The sequence below is a fragment of the Nannobrachium achirus genome (genome assembly GCF_963921795.1).
Source record: "Nannobrachium achirus genome assembly, chromosome: 20".
Classification (NCBI taxonomy): domain Eukaryota; kingdom Metazoa; phylum Chordata; class Actinopteri; order Myctophiformes; family Myctophidae; genus Nannobrachium; species Nannobrachium achirus.
The window spans coordinates 35,979,184-36,004,311 of record NC_137827.1 but is presented as its reverse complement, the minus strand read 5'-3'; the positions used below and the strand labels follow the sequence as shown (position 1 = coordinate 36,004,311).

At 40.2% G+C, this 25,128-nt stretch overlaps 3 protein-coding genes across 3 annotated transcripts; 1 reads left to right on the top strand and 2 right to left on the bottom strand.

Moving 5' to 3' along the window:
* Nucleotides 1-362: 362 nt before the first annotated feature.
* On the bottom strand, nt 363-8,783 carry l2hgdh (L-2-hydroxyglutarate dehydrogenase). The gene is made up of 10 exons (XM_080750018.1): nt 8,623-8,783; nt 5,174-5,289; nt 4,044-4,195; nt 3,755-3,886; nt 3,393-3,555; nt 3,151-3,185; nt 2,610-2,777; nt 2,268-2,425; nt 1,831-1,962; nt 363-1,606 (listed from the first exon to the last, which is right to left on the bottom strand). The coding sequence occupies exons 1-10, from the start codon at nt 8,712-8,714 to the stop codon at nt 1,411-1,413; spliced, it is 1,344 nt and encodes a 447-aa protein (XP_080606144.1). The 5' UTR covers nt 8,715-8,783; the 3' UTR covers nt 363-1,410.
* Nucleotides 8,784-8,927: 144 nt separating this feature from the next.
* Nucleotides 8,928-12,260, top strand: dmac2l (distal membrane arm assembly component 2 like). Its single transcript, XM_080750031.1, has 4 exons — nt 8,928-9,199; nt 10,023-10,231; nt 11,057-11,228; nt 11,763-12,260. Exons 1-4 carry the CDS (start codon nt 9,105-9,107, stop codon nt 11,875-11,877), a joined length of 591 nt encoding a protein of 196 aa, XP_080606157.1. The 5' UTR covers nt 8,928-9,104; the 3' UTR covers nt 11,878-12,260.
* A 1,250-nt stretch (nt 12,261-13,510) lies between these two features.
* On the bottom strand, nt 13,511-22,118 carry cdkl1 (cyclin dependent kinase like 1 (CDC2 related kinase); the record flags this gene model as incomplete). Its single annotated transcript, XM_080750028.1, has 9 exons — nt 13,511-13,621; nt 13,841-14,002; nt 14,800-14,856; nt 14,974-15,056; nt 15,531-15,731; nt 16,493-16,583; nt 17,144-17,216; nt 18,702-18,823; nt 21,951-22,118. 9 exons carry the CDS (start codon nt 22,116-22,118, stop codon nt 13,517-13,519), a joined length of 1,062 nt encoding a protein of 353 aa, XP_080606154.1. The 3' UTR covers nt 13,511-13,516.
* Between the last annotated feature and the right edge of the window lie 3,010 nt (nt 22,119-25,128).

The following is a 25,128-nucleotide window of genomic DNA, read 5'->3' as shown; positions in this document are numbered from 1 at the left end:
GGTAAAAACCTCAAGACGATGACATGTTACAAACTCCACCAGTAAGTTTTAGATATATATTGTATTTAAAGAAAATTAAAAAGTTGGCCATGGCACCGCACAAATAAACTGCCTTATTTCAAAGTAAAGGCAAAACGTTACCACAGGTGCTGGTCGCTCACGCAGCAATCCAGCTGCTGTCACGCACGCTGCGCATCTGCGTACTTTCACATTTTACTGAACAGTGAACACAAAAATAATGACTCATTCACTTTAACATAAGCCGTTTAATTCACATTATGCCGGACACAAGGCCAAATGCAGATGCTGCATATTACGTTTATTTTCATAAATACTAAAATGCATACAAGACAGTGAAAATTGTTGAAAATAAAACAGTACCATCAATGCATACTTAGATTCATGCTTCATTCTCACAGGTGTTCCGTGTGTGTCCGCCTCCTTGTGGACATACAAGTGCCTTCATCCCTAATTCAAGGGAAATCGTTTACCAAATGGAAAATTATTAAGTGCAGTCTATGCCTGCAGATTGCCAACAAAATGCATAATGTATTTTTTTGTATACCTTTATGACAAAAGCATTGGAGTACGTTTTTGTATTTTAATTTCCATAATATAACATATAACTCAGTTCAGTCAGCGTAATAATCACGCTAAAACCTGACTAAATAGTCATTAGAATCTGAAAGAAATATCAGAATTCTTATTCTAGAAGCATCACTTCAGATATCCAACCAGATGTTCTCTTGCTTTGACACAAATGTGAAATCATTCAAACATACTAAGCAAAAGGTATAGTTGATACAACCTTTCAGCACCATACAGTACCCTATCAGGGTAATTTTCCCACAAATGTTTCCCTCTAGTGTTAACTATTCATACAACAAGAGAAAAATACAAATCCTTGAACTAACAATGCAGGACAGAGATTTAGGATTCATAAATTGTCATGTAACAAAAGTGCAAGTAGGTATTATGTGCTTGTACAAAAGAAATGCTCTCTTTTGCTCACATATTTGATAAACTATAATTGTCAGTGTCATGACTCACAAAGGTGTGCTTGCAATGCTAAGTTCATTGTTCACATTCATCACATTTTGTATGTTGTATAAAGTTTTAGCGAAAGTAACTTAATTAAGTAACGTAATTGGGAGTAAATTAGAATTCAATTGTACTAGTATAAAAACAAGGCAGTTTAAAAAGGAAGTACATTTACCTCAAAACTGTAAACAATAATACACTTGAGTAAAAAAATACTTTTTTACTTTGTACCTCTACAAACAGCAGGATTGACCTGGGGGTAATGAAAATGTCTGTTACAAGAGCTATACTGAAAGTACTGTAGCAATACTTCCGTAGAACTCTGAAGCTTCACCTGGTGACCACTCTCTTTTGGTAATAAGCATCTTTTTACAGTGAGAAGCGGCTCTCCACCTCATCTGCGATCATTTCAGCAATGGCCAGAGAGGAGGTGGCTGCAGGCGAAGGGGCGTTTCGTACGTGGAGTACCCGGCTACCTACGTCTCCTGCGCCACCATCAAACACAAAGTCGTCGACTAGGTTTCCATCACGATCAAGAGCTTGAGCTCGAACCCCTGCAGGACCCCTGGGAAAGAGAACCATAAATAAATATTTAACCAATGAAAAGTATTAACATGAGCTTGTGACTAAATAATAACTACAGTGGATCCATTGGAACATGTTCTTTTAGCCATTTCCTTAAAAGTTCACAATGTCCAACCCAAAGTGAACCATAGAAAAGGTTTCCTGTAATGATGGACATACAAGGGTTCCACCCAACAGTGACAATAGGTCAATGCTTTGCTTTACCTGAGTACATCACTCAATGACATTTCAGGGATGTACTTTTGCAGGAGTTTGACCTGAGCACCAATGAAGATCCCTCTATACATCTCTCCAAGCCCATATATCATGTTCTTTAACACCAGCTTTTGGAGGCCCCTGTCAAACAATAGAAAAATGTATCACAAAAACAAACACATGCATACAGCAATACAGCTAGTAGCAGTCATTAACCACTTTCAACTCAGCATCCCAATTTTGGGCAGGACATAAAGATGTAAAAATAGCCGTTGTGGTGCATTGTGAGCCTGTAGATTGTCTATTTTTGCCATGTAACACCATCATACAACAACGTATAAAATAGTGTTTAAATGGTTAAGTAACTACAGTACTGCATAACAATTAGGTCATTTCAGATTCAGAACAGTAACAGGTGATGAGTATCAGCTTCCTCTATACTGTACCTGAATGACAGTGCATCTCCAAAGTCTCTGAGGTTAAAGTCAAACAAATTGTAGCCCTCTCTTTTGAAGGCAAGGACAGCGTTAGGACCCAGCCAGACACTGCCATCCATTCGTGGGGTGAAGTGAACTCCAAGAAACGGGAAACGAGGATCTGGGACCTGCAAATTGGAGTTGGAATAGCAAAAACTGTAACCTTATGTCAACCAAATCCATGACATTTGGGTAATAATATGGAGACGTATCATTCTATACGTATAATTAACATTTACAATGAAACTTATTTAAACTGACTATACAATTGTGAGAACATTATCTCAACAAGTTCAGTTAGTGAAGACTTACAGGGTAGATATTTCCCTTGACAAGATAGTGCTTCTCTGGCTTCAGGACCAAATAGTCTCCTCTAAAGGGCACGATCCTTGGCTCTGGACTGCATCCAGATATTTGTGAGAGGCGGTCTGAATAGAGGCCCCCGCAGGTCAGGACATAGCGGCACCTCACCTCATTCCCCTGTCATGATAGAACCACGCAAGCAGCAATGTCAACAATTCCAACAATGCAAGAGTTTGAAACAATGCAAAACGGCACAAGCATTAGGATCTTCAGATAACATCTTAAGCACATCTCTCGTCTATTTTCACACGCACAAAATGTGCCCACGTAAGCTCAGGCACAAGCATGTACACAGACACGCACGCACGCACGCACGCACGCACGCACGCACGCACGCACACACACACACACACACACACACACACACACACACACACACACACACACACACACACACACACACACACACACACACACACACACACACACACACACACACACACACACACACACACACACACACACACACACACACACACACACCCCTTACCTTTTTGTCTCTGATGGCTATTGGATATTTAACTCCTGTAATTTGATAAACAAGATACAGAATCATTATTTCTACTGCAAGGTATGTTTGTATATTGCACATATATAATGTGCAATATACAATAAAGAGGCTGATATAGGTAACATCAACATCACAGAGGTTAGTTGGTATAAGGGGGAAGTACTGTACCATAAATCTCAGAAAGATGCGTCAATGAAAATATAGTGAAGGACTACCATTACCTTCGTTACTTCCAGCTGGACTCTCACTGACCATAGCGATGTCATTGACCTCATACTCAGTCACCACAGTCCCACCAGCTTCTTCAAAGTCCTTGCCGTATTGTAGTGCCACCATTCTCCAGTCCACGATGCCAGTGTAGGGTGAATCCAAGGCCATTATACCCTGCAGGGATACATTTTATTGAGCATTTATGAAAGATATTTATTCCGTTTTAAGCAAAAGGTCTTGTGCCTGGCTTATATTACATGGTTGTGTGCTGTGTGACGCACCAAAACATAGTAGATCTACAAGCTCACAAAAGAGATGTGTTGCGAGCTTGTTGTTGAGAGGGAGGGATATGGTGCGTCTCTGAGAGTCTTACCCTACAGTACGGCTCTCGTTCTCTGATTTCTTTGGCACCAATGATGCTAAGGTCTCGCACGTTGTTCTTCATGCCGCGCTCATACAGGGCTTTGAGTCTGGGTATCTCCTCCTGCTCTACTGCAACAATAAGCTGGAATATACACAAACATTTCATAAGCACCGCCAATACCGTGTCAAAGTTTGCCTTTCTACTGTTGGCTCATTTCTTATGAAACATTATAGCATCCAAAGTAAACACCTTGCAATGCACACAGCTTGTCTCATTTTGTTAAATCACCATAGCTGACCTTTCCACATCTCTTGTAAGGGAGGCCTTTCTTCTCACAGTACTCGTAGGCCAAGGTGGCCCCTCGCACACACAGACGGGCCTTCAGGGAGCCTGGTGTGTAGTAGATGCCGCTGTGAATGACCCCGCTGTTGTGCCCACTTTGGTGAAGGGCTGAAGATCAGAATTAGAGAAGCAATAAATGGCCCAGAGAAACGATAATCGTAATTATCATAACTAGTCCTTACCCGTTCAAAGATATGAGCTCTGAAATGATGTGCAGTGTGTGGGTTATGGGATGTGCACTGTGCACACAGTATATGAGGGATGGAAAGTAACTTTAACTGGTACTTGCATGATAATATGTAGGAGCATCAATGTAAGAAATACCCGTTTCGTTTAATGGCTACAGAGATACTGTGTACCGATCTGCATGATTTTTGGACAAAATCCCCCCCCCCCGCACACACACACACACACACACACACACACACACACACACACACACACACACACACACACACACACACACACACACACACACACACACACACACACACACACACACACACACACACACACAGCTGGTTAAACATGTTGCCTCATGCTAGATGCAGAATAGATATGCCTCAAGCTAGATGCAGAATAGATATAGATACACCATAAAAATGCTAATATACAGCATATGATTTGTGAAAGTGACAAACGGGCTTCACAGTTATAGGTGTGTTCATATGCTAATGGTGATGCGATTTCAGATCAATTGCTCCAGCCACTGAGGAGAAACGCTGTGACAGACACTCACTCAGACAGACACTCAGACAGACAGACATTTGGAAAATTATATGTTTGATGATGGCACTCAAAGTCACACTGTACTAATTCAAAAATAAAACAATTTAACAACCACATTAACAAACAACCATAGCAACAAACAATAGCCTAGGGCCAATGGTTCGCTCATGTAACGCCCAGTGCAAATCAGACAATGTTGGACTCTCATCGAAACAAAAACAAATGAGAAAAACAGGACATTTAAGTGTAAACAAGTAAATCCACATTTCTTTGCCAAATACAGCTGAGTTTTATGTATACGAATGAGACCATCTTGGCCTCCTTTCCAACCATATACTCCTCTGAATTGCAACTTACAAAGTTCCTTTTCCTTCTCCAGTAAAATAAAGTTGAGCGTTGGGTGTCGGAGGAGGAGCTCTCTGGCTGTAGCCAGACCCACGATGCCAGCGCCCACCACAGCCACATCATATGAGCTGCATGATAAAACAAAGATTACATCTCATGTGAGGATAGGACTGAAACTGCTGTTCCACTTTAAGATGACCGACAATAATCAGCTGATGTACAGGTGTACTGACTGTGAAAGTGTTGGGTCATTGGTACAATGTCCAAATGTACATCCCAAAGTGCACCATAGACCTGTGTTACTGATTGTTTTGTTTGCCCCAGAAATACAACTCTTTGAAATATCAAAACAGATACAAAAGCCAAGTTATTCATATATGCTGATGATGATATAAAGCTTTAATTACATGTATAAATGTCACTTTTTAATCCGCCAATGTAGTGGCAAACCTAATATTTTCTGGGTATCACCTCTGTAGTATTTGAATTGTTATCTGGTTTGAACACATTCTAAAAAGGAAAAGGTCAGTGATGCTGTGTTTTAGTCCATGAAGGAAAAAGTGTATTATTCAATCATATACAGTAAGAATAGGCGAAGAAAAGATGTGTCATTATTAATCTATTGTACGACTTTTCTCACTCTAACATTAGAAGTGGTATATGCTAAAAAGACATATGTAAACTGTAAAGTGGAGAAACCAAAGACTTTGGTCAACTACAACACAATGTCCAATAGTACTAGGGCTACTAGTATACTAGTATGCCAACTGGGAACCTCCCCCTCCAACAATACCAATACCTGCTGATGTTGACTCCACAGGAGATACATAACAGCCCCTAAATCTCCTGTATTGTTTGCAATGGGCCTCTACTGCCAATACAAGCACCCAGACCTATTTTCTCATGTTCCCATTATTTATCATTGCACACAGGAAAAGCTCTTTAAGTGTATAGCCCTGGACAGATAGTACTGTATATATTTTAATGAAAGCATTCTGGGTAGAATTCGAAGCTTGTCGAGGGTTTTCGGCTTAAGGAATGTTAAACACAACTGCAATCGTCAGGTTATTAAACATCAATGATTATTTTGATGTCTTTAAACTCTAAATTGATCTGATCCTGGCTACATTCCTGAGATTATTAAAACATGTCTGAACAAGTTTGCTAACATGGCTCCGAAGTAAAGTTCAACAGGATGAGCTCCATTGAGAACTTGCAGGACAGTTTATACATGATGGAGATAATGTCATGTGGAAATGTGACAGATAAAGGACTCATCGCCAAGTGGGCTAACACTCCACCTAGCCTCATTTAGGCTGTGATTTGGTTCAGCATTGTTGTGTTTGTTACAGAGGCTGGAGGTATTGGGTTCAAAGCATTCTCTCAAGACAAGAGTCATGATAGCTTACGCTTCTGAGGAAGAGGGACAACCCAAGTGGGCGTTCCCTTTTCTTTGACGATGGCTAGATGATTGGCTATGATTCTATAGATAGAATAGCTTAAGCTCATTCATTTAGTGCTGTATATGTTTGTTCGATTACTATTTGTTTATCCAATATAAAATAAGATGAAGATCTTTTTGTCTTATGGATCATTTGCATTTTTCAGCCATTGCCACTGCGGATGGGACTGTGCTTGAGCTAGTCGAGGACTTCATATATCTCGGGGCCTGGACTGCTTCCGAGGGCACTTAGCTGGAATGCCTTGCGGAGAGTGTGTGGAAATCAGACATAGGAGAAGACCTAAGAGAAGGCTGTTACAGTGGAGTCAGTACAGTACTGCTGTATGGGGCTGAGACATGGACCTTCACAGTGACAGCACAACTGGATGGAGTTTACACAAAAATGCTATGAATGGCACTTGGCACTAGGTGTCACATGGACAGACCACATCAGAAATGTGGTGCTCTACGGGGCCCTACCACAGGTCACAGACAAAGTCAGAGAGAGAAGGGAGAGGCTGGCTGTGTCAGTAGAGCAGGAGGAGATACCCAGGGCAAAGCCAGAAAAGACAAGAAGGACACCACCACAGCTTTGCTAACACTGTAGAGCTCAAGACCCTGATGTTTGATAGGAGAGTGTGGAGGGCAGCGATTCAGGAGTCCTGAGTTGTTGTTGGCTAAACCGCACTCTCTCATCACATCAGATCAAAATCAAAAGTTAGTCATGGAGACTACAGGTCTCTAGGCCTAGGGCATCTCATAAAGTGAGGGCATCTCATAAAGATGTAGACCTACACTGACTGTATGTATTCTTATAAAAGTAGCACTGAACAAGTCAGATATTGCTTTATGTGTTTGGATAGTTTAATGTGCATACATTATTTTGCGCAACCTTTTCAGCTTGCATATAAAGTATTGAGAGGTTAATAATTTAACAATTCTGTACTGGGATCCAGTTTGGTGGTATACCGGTATAAACCATTTTATGTAATTATCCCTCCCTAAAGGTGGAATTGATTTTTATATAATTTACATTTATTAAAGAGGTAGTGCCATAGTGTTGTACATTTTCTGTTTTGTAAGTGTCTACTGTCTATGGAGTTAACCTTACTCTAGACCCCCAGGTGCGGTTATAATGTGTAAATATGTCTTCCCTGTGTATTTTTGGTTTCTTCCTGAAAGCTGAAAGCCTCTGAGTCAAAAGGCCCAATCGAAAAACACTGAGTTAATGACATCATAAACTCAGCCCCTCCCCTTTTACCATTCACCCAACACTGTGGGTGCTGGGTCACCACCCACCTGACAACCAGGCATACTGGTGGGTGTGGCCACATAAAAAACATAATTTTAACACTTTCTGTACACATTTATGGAAAAAATCTTCCTTCTAGTATAATCAGTAATCACAATACTTTTTTTTTTTTTTGATGAATGGATGAATGAATGAGTGATATCCCCAATGCTTGATTCTATAACTGCATGCCTTTTTAAGTATTATTAAGGAAGATGTATCACTGAAACCATTTTGAAAGTGTTAGCCCTAGAATGGCAGTGTGACATTATTACATACTGTAAATGTATGTAATATCAGCCATTCTAGGGCTATGGAGGTGTAGATTAATAAGCAACTTCATGCTTGAAGATTTAATTGTTAAGTTGGTTGGTTAGCAGCTAAAAATGTCCCTTGAGTACAAAGTACGAACTAGATCCAAAGGTTATATTTCTTTTGGGATGGCAGCCAAAAGAATATTGAATAACATGCAAATGTGGTTTGTCAGGTTATGCAACTCCTACAGAGGAAGAACTGTCCTTATTAATGTCTGTGATCAATTAATAACCGTTGTTAAAAATTGCAGGGTGTCACCCCTTTCCTTAGCCTAGCCTTATCGTGAATGTGGAGATAAAATATGATAACATATCCAAGAAACGTCAACTCACTTCACTTCATACAGCTGAAGTAGCACATTATATTACTGTCAGACATGCTTCCTCCTCTGTAACAGATTATAGCTACACTTACCTGTGGAGGTGTCTCGCAGTAATGTTGTTCGGCAGCTTTGGCTGTGGTGCCAAAACAGCTGCAAATGATGCGCGGCTAAGAGCCCGTATCATGGTCAATTGTTAGACTGAATAACAACTTTAGACTACATGTGTCTTTCTAAATGACATTGTATATTTGCATGTCCCACTCTCTTGTCTTGTTTCTCTTGCTTGTGCTTCATGAGTAGGGTTGGTTCCGCCTCCACGTCGGCATACGAACCAATAGCACAGCACGTTTTCATACGTAACCACGTCAGCGAGGTCAAAGCAATGGACGCGTTCCTTCCTAACGTAAACACAACAGACTGACTGGTGGAGGGCAGGTGAGATTATTTACTGTGGTCAGGTCACCACCTGCTGTTACTTGGTACTGACCAACTTGGACATTGTTTTGGTTTTTGCGAGTACTACAAACCTAAAATGCGTATTCCTAGTCATTTTCTTTGCTACCAGAATTGAGATATGAGGCTTTTATCAAATGTCACCCGGATTGCCCTGTCGCAGAAGAACGTGAGCAGCAGACAGTTCTGGGGATGGCTCAATGCCGTTTTCAACAGGTGAGAGAAATCATTTAAATTATTTCTTTATCAATTCTTTGTCTTAAGACTGTGGTAGATGACGCTGTCAACGTCACGTTTGGAGGCAACTAATCTTCTAATCTCCTTCAAGATGGCACAGACAGTAGTCATTATAGTCATTGACATCCACAGTCATGCATGCATGACTCAGCACGAGTATGTTGTTGTTGGCAACTTGGTAACCACATGTACCAACCACATGTATATTATTTAATCAGAGTGATATCCCAAATGCTGTATGCCTTTTTAAATATTATTATGGAAAACAAAGATGAATAAGGGGGTCTGGGGGTGCATACTTAAAGGACCACCTCACCTCCGGAACAACCAGATCTTATTTTATTGTTGTTTGGGACACAATCAACACAATCCTGAGTTATTATTTTGTGTTCAATCTGTGTTTTACTAGATATTTTAGTATTTCAGCATGCTACAACTGGTCATATGATGCTTTGTAGCATGATATTGCATCATCTATTGCATCATATGATGCAAAATGCATCATATGACCAGTTGTAGCATGCTGAAATACTAAAATATCTAAAAACACAGATTGAACACAAAAAATAACTCAGGATTGTGTTGATCGTGTCCCAAACAACAATAAAATAAGATCTGGTTGTCCCAGAGGTGAGGTGGTCCTTTAAATAGCCAAATATGTTTTGCTGTTTAGAAGGCAATGCCTCAACACTTGTTCAATGTCTGTTTATTATTTGAGAAATGTACAGGTCACTTTGCGCCATTTGCTACTTTTGCACTTTAACTTATTATTAATAACTTATCTCTGATGTTTTGTCTACAGGGTTGATCACGAGAGAATCAAAGCTGTGGGTCCAGACAGAGCTGCCTCGGAGTGGCTCCTGAGATGCGGGGCCAAAGTGAAGTTCCAGGGCTTTGATCGCTTCCAACATGACTACAATGGTCTGCCCACTGGTCCTCTGGGCCGTTATAAGATCCAGGCAATTGACGCCACAGAATCCTGCATCATGTACAAAGGGTTTGATTATTTAGGTCAGTCTACACTACAGATACCATGTTTCTGTGACCCGTTTTAAGTACTACATACAGACAGTGTGATTTCTCCCCCTACCTCCTTTATTTCATATGGGTTCTTGAGTTTGACTCTGGCTATCCAGCTGCAAATATGATAATTTCCATGGTTAACAAGAGTGTACAGTACGTGACAAGCGATGGTTTACACCGAGAGAGACTGTTCACTGGCACTGCCTGTGAGAATATTAAAAGATAATAATTGTATAGTCTGTTGGATGTTGTATGTCTTATGCTGTAGCTGTACTGTACCACAGTGGAAACAAGCTTTGGCTTTTTGTGTTTAATCCATTTTCATTTTAATATGCTTCCAATAAAGTATTCCATTCTTTCTATTGGCCACTCTCCTCAAAAAGCCTTTTCTGGAACTAGAGTCCTCAGGATGCTCTGTTTTGGCAAAGGTCCAACTGCTTTAGTCTAGACCTAGCCTGTGTCATTTAATCAGCTGAATCTATGACAGGAGTGTCTTACACTGGGTAGAAACAGACACTGCACTCAGTGCACTGTCTGTGACCCTGTTGGCCACACGTGGACGGCTTGCTCATACTGAAAGAGTACCCAAAATGCTCAGTTTTGACAAACCTAAGACTTGATTTAGTGTATACTGTCCGTGTATAATATATGCCAATGAATACATTCATTCTGAGTCGATGCAAATTTGTTCAATTAAAAATAGAAAAGCTTTTAATAACAAAAAAGGGACCCTTTTGTTTTAGATTTGTAGAGCGCATTTCATTAATTTAATCAGTCAGTCTGTTTTTTCCTGTTCTTTTTTCATCTTTCTAGATGGCCTGAAACACTTGGAAGAAGTCAAGTTCAACAAGTGCATATACATTGAGGACGCATGCTTAGAGAGGCTGAGCTCCATTGAGAACCTGCAGGAAAGTTTGCACACGATGGAGATTGTGTCCTGTGGAAATGTGACAGATAAAGGACTTATCGCTTTGCACCAACTCAGGTGGGCTTTTCATTTAAAATTGTTCCTGTCTGTAGAAAGACTACCTGCTACACCTGATTCACCTGACAAAGCATTTCTAAAATGGTGAAAGTAATAAAAAACATCTGCACATGTCCATTGCTGGGTGTTTAAAAGATTTCATACCATTGATACTGAAATAGCATAATATAAATTTCTAGAATGACCATTTGCATTCATAGCAACACTTTGACTTCCATGTCAAATGCAAAGAGGATGCATTTGTTCAAAGTAAACGTAAAGCTAAATGCTTTGGTTATATGGTATCAGTAGCAAGAAGTGTCATCCGGTAACCCAGCAAATAAATCTATACTTGTATCTATGCTGTGAAAATGAACTTCTGCCATTATAATACTGCTGGCTAAAATGTAAATATTTTCGTAAAAGATGAAATTAAAATAGTTCCATTCTTTCCCCAAGACATTTTCAGCCCATTATAAGAAACGACTAGAGATCATATACTGTATATTGGGATGTAGGTTGGTAGTGATGAAATATTTCTGTTCATCTCCACAGGAATCTAGAGCGTCTCTTTCTCAGCGATTTGCCCGGGATCAAAGAGAAAGTTAAGACTGTAGAGAGACTACAGACTGCACTTCCACGCTTGGATATAGCGCTGGACCTCGAATGACAATGTCAAACTTTGCACACCTTTTTATGTCAAGTTATTCAGAGCAGCAGACTCAAATCTGAGAAAAGACCTTGAGCATGCAGGTTCTGCAGACACAATGATGTGAAATGTTTATCTCTCTGTGGTTCTGAAACGGCAAGGCTTCCACTGTGCTTTAGTCCTGCAGTCTCTTTTCAAAAGAAGTGTCAAACACATCTGTAAGGTTTATCACTACTAGCCCTTACCCGTTCAAAGATATGAGCTCCAAAATGATGTGCAGTGAGTGGGTTATGGGATGTGCACTGTGCACACAGTATATGAGGGATGGAAAGTAACTTTAACTGGTGCTTGCATGATAATATGTAGGAGCGTCAATGTAAGAAACCCGTTTCGTTTAATGGCTACAGAGATACTGTCCCCCCCCCCGCCCCCCCCCAGCCCGCCCGCCTGCACACACACCCGCCTGCCTGCACACACACACACACACACACACACACACACACACACACACACACACACACACACACACACACACACACACACACACACACACACACACACACACACACACACACACACACACACACACACACACACACACACACACACACACACACACACACACACACACACACGGGAGTCGTGATATAATGGGATGCTAGCGGCTTTAGCAGCTTTGGTGTCGATGCGGAATTAAAGAGATGACTAAACATGTCATGGCATAGCACTTTAATAACAGTTCTATGGTGTAAATAGGACAAAGTAATAAAGTGAAAGACAAGCGCAGGATTTGAACAGCTTTTTATGTTGTCAGCTTCAAAAAGTGTTTGATAAAGTAAACTACTCTATCGTTCATATGTCATATCAACATTCAACAAGTTATAAAGTTTACACCACATAAGGTGTACATAAAGAAAACACACATTCTGAGGTTTACAGTAATTCACAACCCTTTTGAAAAAAACTGATTTGGCATTTGTCCATGTCCATTGGTAGATCGATGGCTATAAACATCCTTAGCACCAGAGTTCCAAAAATGAGTTGTTTGTTTTGGTTACTCCTGTATTTGTCCATCTGGAATAAATGGTGTTCATTAAAAGCCAACAGATACATTTCTGGATGAACACAAATCATTAAAGTCAGGCTCTGTAATTTGAATCTGCTTAGCACTCTCATTTGCTTGATTTGACAAAGGGCCAATGCATTTGCTTTCCACATTAATATAACTTACTTTAGACAAGCCGTATTAAAACACAATGTGCTACCAAACAAGTCATTCATACCGAGTTCATCATTGTATACATATATAAAAAATAAACATTTGGCAAACTAGGCAAGGCAGTTTATATTATAACTGAACCTCCAGTCTACTGACCATCTACAAGCAGAGCAGTGGATTGCTCCTTGTCATCAACTGCATTTATAACAAAATACAAGAACATTTTGCTTGAAATGTAGGCAACATATATAAACCCATCTGAACCTTTTAGTGGATATATAGTGCATAGAATGATGTCACAAAGGAGACACCCTGCATACACCCATATATTGAGAGAGTGAGTGAGAGTTTGGTTGAATCCAATTGCTTGCTAATAAAAGCTAAGGTGCTTCTACAATCAGCTGTCCTGAGGTGTTTATTCAAGGTGTTTCAGTCTGGCATCTAGATGTTCGGTAGATGGTAGTTGAACTTGCGCAGATTGCTGTAGTAGTACTTCTTGTTGTCCAGAGCTGGAAAGATGTTGCTGCTGGTAAGCTGCGGTAAATACTAAGACAAAATAAATCAATGTCAGCAATTCTAGATGACACATTAAATAAGATGGTAAAAGGTGGTAATGTGTATAAGTTTATGACCTCCCCTCCCCCAAACAGTTTGAATCAAACAAAACAGAACACAAAACAAAATGCTGCTTCATACATGAATAAAATGGTATCAAATGCAGTGGTTTCTTGTTTGTTTTCACTACTTTAAAAAGAAATGGCTTACCCCAGGAGGGAGGTGCTTGCGGGGTAACCGTAGCCTCTTGCTGGTTGTACGTTCATGCTCTCTTGTCATGGTCTCATTCTTTTCTCTCAGACTATCAAAGTAGGGATGTTCCAGGAGCTGTTCACAGGTCAGTCTCTCGGCTGGGTCCATCCTCAGACAACCCTAGGAGTTCAACATTCAAGTGATAGTTTTGGTTAAAACATACGTTTTTTTTTTTTTCGTTTTTTTCTTAAAAGGTTAAAGTACTATATTCTGATAGTAATCGTTGTTATAGTGTTTGCTCAAAGTCTCTCCAGGTCTTTAATAAAAATGAGAAAGAAATCTCATTTTCAGGTGGGTGAAATATGTCAGCCAATCGGAAAATAGTCCCTTTCATTAAATGTTCTCAGCTCATTTCTTAGTGCCATCACTTCCATACTTTGTTTATTCTGTATTCTGTGCAAGGTCTCTCGCCTGATTGGATAAATTAGGTATCCCAACCTGAAAATGCATTTTCCATTTCTCTAAAGAGCAGGAGAGAAAGGAAGACCCCTCTTACTGAACAAACAGTCTATGGCAATTATTACTATCAGATATAGAGTAGAATAATGTATAGCGAGCATTGTGAAATAAACCCAGGCAGGGTGATGTATAGTTTACTGTACATACTGTATCCCTTAACTTGCATCATGTCATGTTATATAGAGAATACAGTCAACTGCCATTATAATGTAAAAATCACACCCGTGTGAACTGAGCGGTGGTTTACCCACCAACACTGTACTGTACATATTCTGTGTTCTATATCTATGAATTCTATGTGTTCTAGATCTATGAATTCTGTCTCCCCCCCCCTCCCCCCCCCCCACCAGGCTAGTCTCAACAGCACCCTCTTCCCCCCTTCCCCCCTGTGTGTGTGTGTGTGTGTGTGTGTGTGTGCGTGCGTGCGTGCGCGTGTGTGCACAAAACCTCATCATTACCTTCATGAGACTCAATGCTTGGTGTGTGAGATTAGGATGTTTCTGTTCCAAAGGTTCCTGGAGATATACAGTACAATACATTATACAATGATACAGCTGTATGTTATCTTAAGATATAAAACCTTTTAATTTTGTTGTGTTTTTTTTGTTTCTTCTAATGTGGTTTCCCCTCACCATTTCCTGTGGCTCCGGAATGGACACTCCGCTGAAGAACTGGTTGCTGCTGAAGACCTGCTGGTGTCGAGGAATCAGGTCTCCTATAGAGGACAGAAAAGGGATATATATTTTTTACAGAGGTATAACTGTAGTGAATAGTCTGTGAATATTAATTTCTGCCACGTATGTTTGTCTTTGAGTTGCAGACCTCATTTATCTGTACCATATTTTTCAACTCTTGAGCAATTTCACTGAGAGTTAACGGCCTTGCTAATGAATGGGCACCTCAACAGTTGTGTTCCAGATAGTTAAACTGGTGAACATTTGCTCATAATCCCAAGACACTTTTATACTTCATTGTATAAATCTCACTCATCTTTTCAAATGACACAAGTAAACGCTTTCCAGGCCTTTTTAAGCCAAATTTATATTTTGTCATATGACCACATCACGCAGTTGTTCGACTCAGTATTTCACCATTAGGATGCATCCATAAAATATTATAATTACTTGAAATAGGAAAAATTGGACCTCCGAACAGAAAATCGGTAGCAAAAATGTTCTATTAAGCGTACCCAGAGTCTTTCTGATGAGATAGAGCTGGTCCATGTCTGATTTGCCAGGCCATAGGGGAATCCCTGACAGCAGCTCAGCAAACACACAACCGATCGCCCACACGTCCACTGGGGAGCCGTATTGTGTGTCTCCCACTAGCAGCTCAGGGGCGCGGTACCAGCGCGTCGCCACATAGTCCGTGTAGTAATCACAGGGACCAGCTGGTATCACAGACATAGCACAGCAACGTGACAGGGTTTAACTAAAGGGTAAATGTTTCCACTTCATTTAAACGAAAGCCGAAGTTATTGTATATACATTATGGACAGTCATTGTAGTAAAACTACTTAATACAGATTTAAGACACCTGTGTATACTCACAACCGAGAATTAGTACAAATGATACCTTCCCTTAATACAAAACAGTAAGCTGAGCAGACCTAGCTAAGTGATCATTTGCAACAAAGATATATTTGTGACTTTTTGTCTTTTAGGCCCCATTTACACTGGCAGTGCCTGAATCAGATCTTTGTCACATCCAGATTGGAATCTGATTTGTTCCATGTGACCATGTGACCATTTAAACCAATTCGATTCCAATCTGGATGTGGCACAGATCTGATTCAGGCTGGATTTAGCTGCCAGTGTAAATCCGGCCTTAGTTTTACAGCACTTAGGTGTTGCCCCGTACCTTAACAAACAGAGATATGATCGCTTGGAGATACATTTATGGTAGGGTTAGGGTCAAGTGCCATGGTGCACCTAAATCCTTACTAATCTCCATTGACCTTTTGTGCAAAGCAGATAACTGTTCAATCATATTTATATGTGTCCAACAGCCCACACATGTAAGTTGTGCTTCACTTAAGTTGTGCTGTGAATACCCCTGGTCTAGAAATGCCAAATGACATACAACAATGGCCACTAGGTGGCACTGGAAGGGAAATGAAAAGAAATGTCCCATCAAACCACAAGCACTTACTGAGTATCCTGGCAAAGCCAAAGTCACAGAGCTTGATAACTTGATGCTTGGTGATGAGAATATTCTCTGGTTTGACATCCCTGTGAATACACTGCCAAGGGTTGAAAAACAACAACAAGAAAAATACGGTCAGTCACAATGAAGTTAAAAGACATGCCATAGTGGACCTCGATTGCCATTGTGTTTGTGTTTTTTGGAGACAAATAGGTGTGATTCAGAGAAACTAAAGACATTGAGGCCTGGAGTTTAGCTCCTCAGCCAGTTAAAGGGGCCCCCGTAGTTTGTTGTGTCTAGGTGATACATTAACTGCTGGCGAAGGCAGGGGAAGGAATTCTTGTAAAAGAAGAAGAAGAAAAAAGCCATAAAACCAGTGGCTTGGTGGAACTGGGGGAGGGAGGAGTTGTGTGGAATCCTAAGGCACTTGAGAAGTAGTTTGGACAACGGAAAATGCTACTACACAGTTGTTATGCTAATAGTACTGTATGCTATCCTAAATGTACACATAAACCCCTTTGTCTTATGTGGTACAAAATGGATCTTAAAACATATAGAAATGTTGAACTTGACAAGTGAGCAATGTAAATGGGAAGAAAGCAGTTTAACCACAGAGAAAGTAACTATTCAGAACACGTCCATATCAACACCACTTACGTTTTGTTTGTGACAGAAGTTGACAGCTTGGAGGGTCTGCCAGGTTATGCTTTTTACAAGGTGCTCTGGAACACTGCAGATCATATGGAAGGAGCGGCATTAGTTGCCAAAAGAATGAGATCCCACAAGCACATTCAAAATCATTGGCCTGTAATGACAATTTTTACCGTATGCAAGTTTAAAAGATGAACCTAATTAAAAAAGGGCCTGTGTTGTATCAAGAGCATTTTGTTTATGCATTTATTTCGTTAAGGCAACCTCCTTGACAGGAGTCTCTTGAAATGCAATTTTCTAACAAGACAGTGAGCCCATAAATGACAACTCTCCACCTATTCCGCTTTCCCTTCTTGCATGCTCATCTTTTCCACTTTTCCTGTCATAACACTTCTGTCTACTTTTCTGTCTCTGAGACTCTGCTCTTCAGACATCTTCTTTTCTGTCAGATGGCTTTGGAGGGACATAGTAGAGAGGCCTGCCATTCCTATTGTGAGCTGCTGCGATGCTCAACACACACTGAGGCATTGTTGGTTCAGGGACCATCTATCAGTGTTGCCAGGGAAATGGCTAAATCGAGACTTGTGACTGACAATTAATAACAGTCTCCGCCCCCAGTTTCGGAGTCCTCTGTGGCCAGGAGGCTACGGGCCAGAGAGAGAGAGGGGGAGAGCAAAACACAGTAAAAATGAGGGTCCCAACAATTCTACCAGCAATGCATTCTGGGAGTACATCACTGTAAACATTCCAACAACGAGCAGGCCAGTTTCCCTGGAGACAAGCACTGTAGTTGTCAGGAGCTGAACAAAGCACAGTGCATAGTGTATATGGATATACCGTACAACACAGGATGAATTGGCACTTGATGAATTGGTACTGCAACACAGGACCATGCCCTGTTCTAAATTCTTGGTATGTCAATATTACTGACTGACTGTATACTTCCACTGTGTACGTAGCCCATGGAAGACCCCATTCATACTCTTGCATCCTCCTTCTGCATAATCCAAGTCTAAATGCTTGGAAATCACCCATTAATTAACTTGTCTCCTAAACTTTCCCCTTTAACATCCACTCAGTGGATTTAATGGAGGCAATGTAAAATTAATAAGGGGTCAACAAAAGAACATAGACTTTGATTCACCTCATTTCGTGACAACACAGGTGGTCTATCCTATGTTTAGTGCACAACATATGAAGTAATTACGGTCGCAATCAGGAGATGAATGCAGTATGTACTACACAGACACACTGTGTAGCATGCATGATTAAGAATAAGACAACTACTAAGTTATATAGTAGCACAATGACATATGCCCAGTTCACAACTTCTTAATAATATTGTGCGAGTCCTAATTAATATGAATATAAGACCCTGGTGTCTCCACCAGTTAATGCACAGTCCACGACTCCACATAAATGTACAGTCCTGGATTCCATGTTGTTGCAACATGTGTTGCATGGGAGCCCTCCTGTTGTCAATCTCTTTTCCCTCTCTCATTACATTACATCTTACATCTCAAATAAATAAATAAATATCTTAATTTTGTCTACACAGACGTACCCTCTAGGGTAGCGGTCCAGTTCGTTGAGGACAGTGTGGTCACAGTACTCAAACACCAGGTGCAGTTTCCGCTTGCGGCGGAACACCTCAATCAGATTGACCAGGTTGGCGTGCTTCAGTTGCTGCAATGACACAAAGAACACCAAGAACAAAAGAATCACTCAGAGGTTTGTAATTAGGCATCTTGGAACAAAGGCTTGTTTAATTGTTGCACAGTAGTAAGAGCAGGGTGATCTGGGAATACAGTGTTTTTACAATTGCACCGATCAAGTAATTGCCTTTTAGAACTGAATTGTACAGTCAGTGGTAGAAGTACTCCAAGTTTTTTAATTAAGTAAAGGTAGCCGACCACACTATAAAAATACTCTGTTACGAGTAAAAGGCATGTATTAAAGTACAAAAGTATTGGCATCAAAATATACTTAGCAGTTATTTTGGAATAGCCAGTGTATAAAATAGTGCTTGAGAGGTTAATCCATCTTTTAATCTAAATCTAAATACAAAGTAGCCAGTGACTAAAGCTGTCAAATAACTGTAGTGGAATAAAAAGTAAAAATGTACCTCTGACCTATGTAAGGGCGTAGTATAAAATATTGAAAAATGTAAATACTCAAGTAAAAGAACATCAAAATTGTACTTAAATACAGTATACTTGAGTAAATGTACTTAGTTACTTTCCCCCACTGTGTACAGTATAGTGTTTGCTCAGCAGGGCAAGTTCCCACTCGTCTTATCAGACAGAGGAGTAACGTCAAAAAACAAACAAAAACCCCTAAACAGACGGTAATAATAAACAAGACTGTCGCCCATGACAACCTGCCCCCATCCCGTCCTATTTATGAGGCTAGCATCTGATGTCCAGGGTGGCCAGTAGGGAACAAAGCCATCTGCTACAGAGGGACTAAACAATCACTTTAGTTTGAGTTTTTCAGAATTGAAACAAGATATGCATTTTAATACCAGTATGTTTTGTTCACAATCATGCACATAATTAAATAAAGAATTGTAAATTGATTAATTTACTACAAAATAAATACACTAAGAAAGAGGGTAATCTGCTGATTATGATGATGCTGATTACCAGCGTTTTTCTTTTGTTCATAATTGTGTTCATAATCAAAAACAAGCATCTGGCATATCCAGATTAGACAGACCATTTGTCACAAGAATTAATTTCTTGTCTCTTTACACAGAAACTTGCATCTCCAAAACATCTGAGTCATACAATTAGAAACACAGACACACTTGTGATGACGATGTTGAATGAATGCCAAGTCAAGTCTCAAATACCAGATCTGACTTTAAATGAGCATTTAAAGGGGCTTCTTACTTCTGACAGGTGTTTTGCACTCAGCCAGTGGTGGAAAAACTATTACACAGAATGTCCCATTTCAAGTTTTCAAAATGTTAAAAAATCTGAAAATAGCAGATCGGCTAAAATAGCCAAAATATAGGCTTTTAGTGGTTAATGTATGTTTTATGATAATAATCAAAATCTTAAAGTAACTAGTAGTCACTAAAGCTGTAAAATAATTTTAGTGGATTAAAAGTACAATATTTTCCTCTGATATGTATGATCTCTGTATATGATCATAAATGAAGCTTCTTTTTTTATAAAATATTTTCGAAACATTATTTTTATTTTAGCATCCGTTTTTCAAGAAAAAATGTGACTATAGCTCCTTTAAGTACAGTACTTAAAGTTATTTTCCACCACTACACTGCAGCACTTACACAGACAGAAGATAATGGACATGTTATACTGTATGTCAATAGACATGTCATTAGCACTTGGTATTAAGGATGCCCTAGAAGATGCATAGCCACCAAAAGTTATTTTCCACCACTACACTGCAGCACTTACACAGACAGAAGATAATGGACATGTTATAGATATGTCATAGACATGTCATTAGCACTTGGTATTAAGGATGCCCTAGAGGATGCATAGCCACCAACAATAAAAGCAATGATCATTTTCCAAATGAGGAAAAATATGTATAAGTAAGTCTTTGTGATGCTTTAGTCACATTATCATATAGTACAAATTACAGCTTAATCTAACAATAAGAATTGAAGTGGACAGAGCTCCCCTCAAAAGGACATCGATATGCATATCTGCTCAATACAACTGGAATTAAAATGTTTAGCCGTATGGCCTCTGATGATTCTGTCATTCTGTGATGTTGGGGACCATACAAGGCTACTTCCTTTAATATTTTTGAGATAAGGAATTCTGGAAGTGAACAAGTAATAGCTTATGCATGTATGCATCCTGCATGTTATTGTGACCGCTGGTTGCAGTTATTGTGAAAACCTTCTGTCACGCTGTTACTCTTGCCTGTCACACTGCCTGTAATGCTTACTAGTGATGTGTCGTTCATGAGTGATTCGTTCATAAGATTCGAATCATTAGCATGACTCGTGAACGATTCGTTCAAATCCCTGAAATGGGTCGTTCACACTTTCGTTCACACCCCCGCCCCTCCCCCTAAAAGCCCCGGCCGGCAGACAGGACGCGACGGCGGGCTGTACTCGCGATGTAATAAAAACGCTCCCGCGATTGTGTTTTTCACGGGACGATCGCGCTATGAACTAATCTTTTGAACGGATCATTACCGTGAACGTGAACAAAATGATCCGTTCACTGAAATGAACGGGATTGCCCATCACTAATGCTTACCTGTAACGCAACACGCACGCACGCACACAGGGATAGCCCCTCCCCCAGCTATTCATTTCAATGCAAGTGCTCAGTGGTGTTTTGAAGCAGCCGGAAGAAGCTGAATCCAGGTGCATTGTGGGGGAAATTGGCACATCTGGATGTGCCAAAATTCGTTACGTCGAGACGTAATTACATCACTCACTAACGTCACTCGACGTCCATTGAACCCTATTGTAGACCCCAGCAGCGCACTCTTTTGCTTGTGTATGTATTTTTCCTGAGTCAATACAGCCCTAGTCTCTGTGTATGTGTGTGTGTGTGTGTACATTGCCATATTTACAATGACTACTTTTTTTTATTCTGTTGTTTTCCCACACTCTTTGGTCGCTTCTCGCCCTTAAGGCGTCTTACTTGTTAAATATTACATTGAATGTGGCATATTTTGCTCTCACTAGGCTAATAACGCCTAAACATGGATTAATCTATTTTATATTAGAAGGATCAAGCACGTCTTTAAAAACCTGATACAGGATATATTATGGAAAGTTATTGTAAAAGTTTGGAGAATGGGTGTTTAGGCCTACCTTGAGCATCCTGATCTCCCTCAGTGCAATCTTTTTGATGATGGGGTCATCCTCCGACTCCACAAACTTCTTGATGGCGACGATCTGTCCTGTGTCTTTATTCCTGCACTTGAACACCACACCGTAGGAGCCTTCACCGATCTTTGCGATCTTCTCATACTTCTCCATCCTCAGGCTCAGAGACAGGACTAGAAACCGAGCACATCAACAGAGCTGCAGGCCACTTGTCCCTGCAACGTGCAAAGACGCAAATGAATGCTTGTGCAGATGATACATAGCCTAGCTCAGCTTGACAATCCACCCATGTTAAAACAAGGTGGGGATATATGCTGCAGTTAGTTAGCTGCATTAGTATATAGGCTGGCTATGCCAGGCTAGATGATACAACCCTGGTCTCTAAAAACTCTATAATAGGTCTACCTAACCTGCATAACGTGATTTAAATTATGCTTGGACAAGATCGTGGTGGAAAAAGTATTCACATACTTTTTACTTAAGTAAAAGTATCAATACTGCAACATAGAAATACTCTGTTATTATAAGTAAAAGTCTGGAATTCAAAACTTACTTCAGTAAAATTATGAAAGTGTTGGCTTAAAAATGTACTTAAAGTGGGCCTACCAGTACCAGAAGTAAAAGTACAAAATGTTTGAAAATAGCAGATCTACATTTCAAATAGCTTAGGTATAAAATAGGGATAAAGTGGTTAATGTATGTTTTATTGCGACCATAGGTCGCAGTTAACTATGAGAACCGGCACATCTTGTCAGTACGTCCTTCTGTAATGTCTGTAACGCCTCAATTATGTTGACATTGTAACATCACGTGACATCACCTCATCAAAGATCAAACCCTGGATATCCATACATGGAGACGACTGGATCATCATCACCTAGATCATATGGAGCTGACCTCTACATCTCATTCCCAGATGATGCCCTGTTAGGGCAACCACACTAAAATCCCTTTTATGCTCATAAAAGGGGACAAGGACTGAGAGACAGATGCTGACACGCACGGACAGATGTCTGGGGTCTCACAGCCCGCAAGGTTGGTTCTACAGACAGGGATCTCCATGTATGGGCATAAAAGGGATTGTATGTACGATGTCAGACGTCATATGACTTTCACATAACGAGTAACCAAGTAGCCTAAGCATGTCTGGGGTCTCACAGCACTGGTTCTACAGACTCCAACTTTTTCACACAGATAGCTCAGATCTTTGCCTACATGTTCTTTAATAGCTACTTCCCCTGCCATTACTGTACTTGCACAATGTAGCTTACAGTATGAAACAAGTTTTTTGTTGAACCGCCGATCCAACCAACAATATGCCCATATCTCCATATACGTGGATCTCCATATATGGTTATCAGGGATCTCCATATATGGGTAACTGTCTGGTCCATTAATAATGAATTCTGTCCTGCGCGAGGTCGCTTTTCGCCCTTAGGCGTCTTGGTAATAATAATATAATTGATATCTTCAAATTAACCAATAAATAGAGTTTTCAAATACATTTAGTGGTAAAAGTACAATATTTGGATGTGAGATGTAGTGGAGCAGAGAAAAAAAGTGGAAATACTCTAGTAAAATACAAATACTTAGTAAGTAGCTATAAATAAATGTAGGCCTACTTTTACGCCACTGGGGGTCCTTTACATCTCAAATTGTCCAACGTTAAAACTGAATAGCCTATCAAGCAATATAACTTGACAAATAAATATGGGTTAAAAGGCCATTTATAGGCTACATTGTTAAACTGGCAGTAGGGCTATAATAGGCTATTTGATTGCTGGAGCAACGTTACACCTGCACAGATTACGCAACCAAAACATTTGCATTGCAAATAGATGATTTCTACAGGGCAAAATGAATAGCTAGCACTCTGGCTCTGTTGGAGCAAGTTGCAATGAAATCAAAGTGTTTCACTTCTTAATATGCCTCAAACATATACATCCGACCTGAGCTAGTCTAGATCAAAACTGATCAGCTTGGTGGGAATAACTAATCTATGTACATTCATACTAAGTAGCAGATATATGAGTAAGTAGGCCTATTCCTAAAGTTGTATCAAAGTCGCATCGCGAACATAAAACCGACAATGTCATTTAGATTCTAAACCTCTAAATTTGACTATAATAGACAACTTACAGTGAGTCGTCGTTAAGATGCTCCACGGCGGTAACTTCAGTGAGCAGATAGACAGCGCAGCGGGCATGCGGTGCCTCCTCTCCAGGTTGGTTGGAGGATGGACGGACTAAAATTCACTCCACCAGTAGCTCCACAGAGCTCTTCCAGACTGCTCAGACTCCACCTCCCTCCCTACACATGTTGTTCATGTTTGCGGCTTCGGGGACACAGAGTGGGCGGCACCCATAGCCTAAACTGCACCAAAACAAGCCAATTTGTTTCGCAAATAACATAGGGTAGACATAGGGGTAGACTACAAGAAATTTGTGGATGTGCAGTTTTTAATATTTGCAATGTGACAACACATGTTTTATATGCCAGCCACATTATACCCTTTTGGTGATAAATAATCTCAGATTGTATGCATAATTATGGCATAATAATGCATGAATTGATTAGAAATACTGATGTTGAAGTCGTATTTGTTATGGTCAGTATCCTCCAAAGCCAACAATAAATGTTGATCCCATCTCAAGGATGCTACTGTGCCTTAAAGTTCCATCTGGCGACAAACGTAAGCTTGTAGATCGGCTAATTTCAGTACGCAATACTGTATGGTCACAGTAAGGGCTCAAAGCCTAACTTTTACCTTCTGTAGTAGTATGACATCATCTATCATCCAACATGACACTCAAGGGCAGACAAAAACAGCAACAGCTACAACCTGACAAGTGTTGTCTCACAGAGACCAATTAGTGCTGGATGGTGAAGTCAGTGGAATGGAAGACTAAATAGGTAAATAATGGAAAATGTATACTCATTTCTCTCCACTCAACTCACTCGACCAACCCCCACTCTGTCTCATTAGCTGTGCATTGAGGAGTGTCATGTCCTCAACAGTGTATCATTGCAAAACAAAAGTAAACAAATAGGACAAAATAGGAGAAACCATTTCCACACACACACACACACACACACACACACACACACACACACACACACACACACACACACACACACACACACACACACACACACACACACA

Excerpts from the sequence above, each read along its gene's own strand:
- l2hgdh (XM_080750018.1), bottom strand. The coding sequence starts at position 8,714 with ATGATACGGGCTCTTAGCCGCGCATCATTTGCAGCTGTTTTGGCACCA. Across the intron at positions 3,556-3,754 it reads AACGAGAGCCGTACTGTAGG|GGTATAATGGCCTTGGATTC; the intron begins GTAAGACTCTCA and ends GTATCCCTGCAG. Across the intron at positions 1,607-1,830 it reads TCATTGAGTGATGTACTCAG|GGGTCCTGCAGGGGTTCGAG; the intron begins GTAAAGCAAAGC and ends TCTCTTTCCCAG.
- dmac2l (XM_080750031.1), top strand. The coding sequence starts at position 9,105 with ATGAGGCTTTTATCAAATGTCACCCGGATTGCCCTGTCGCAGAAGAAC. Across the intron at positions 10,232-11,056 it reads CAAAGGGTTTGATTATTTAG|ATGGCCTGAAACACTTGGAA; the intron begins GTCAGTCTACAC and ends TCATCTTTCTAG. Across the intron at positions 11,229-11,762 it reads ATCGCTTTGCACCAACTCAG|GAATCTAGAGCGTCTCTTTC; the intron begins GTGGGCTTTTCA and ends TCATCTCCACAG.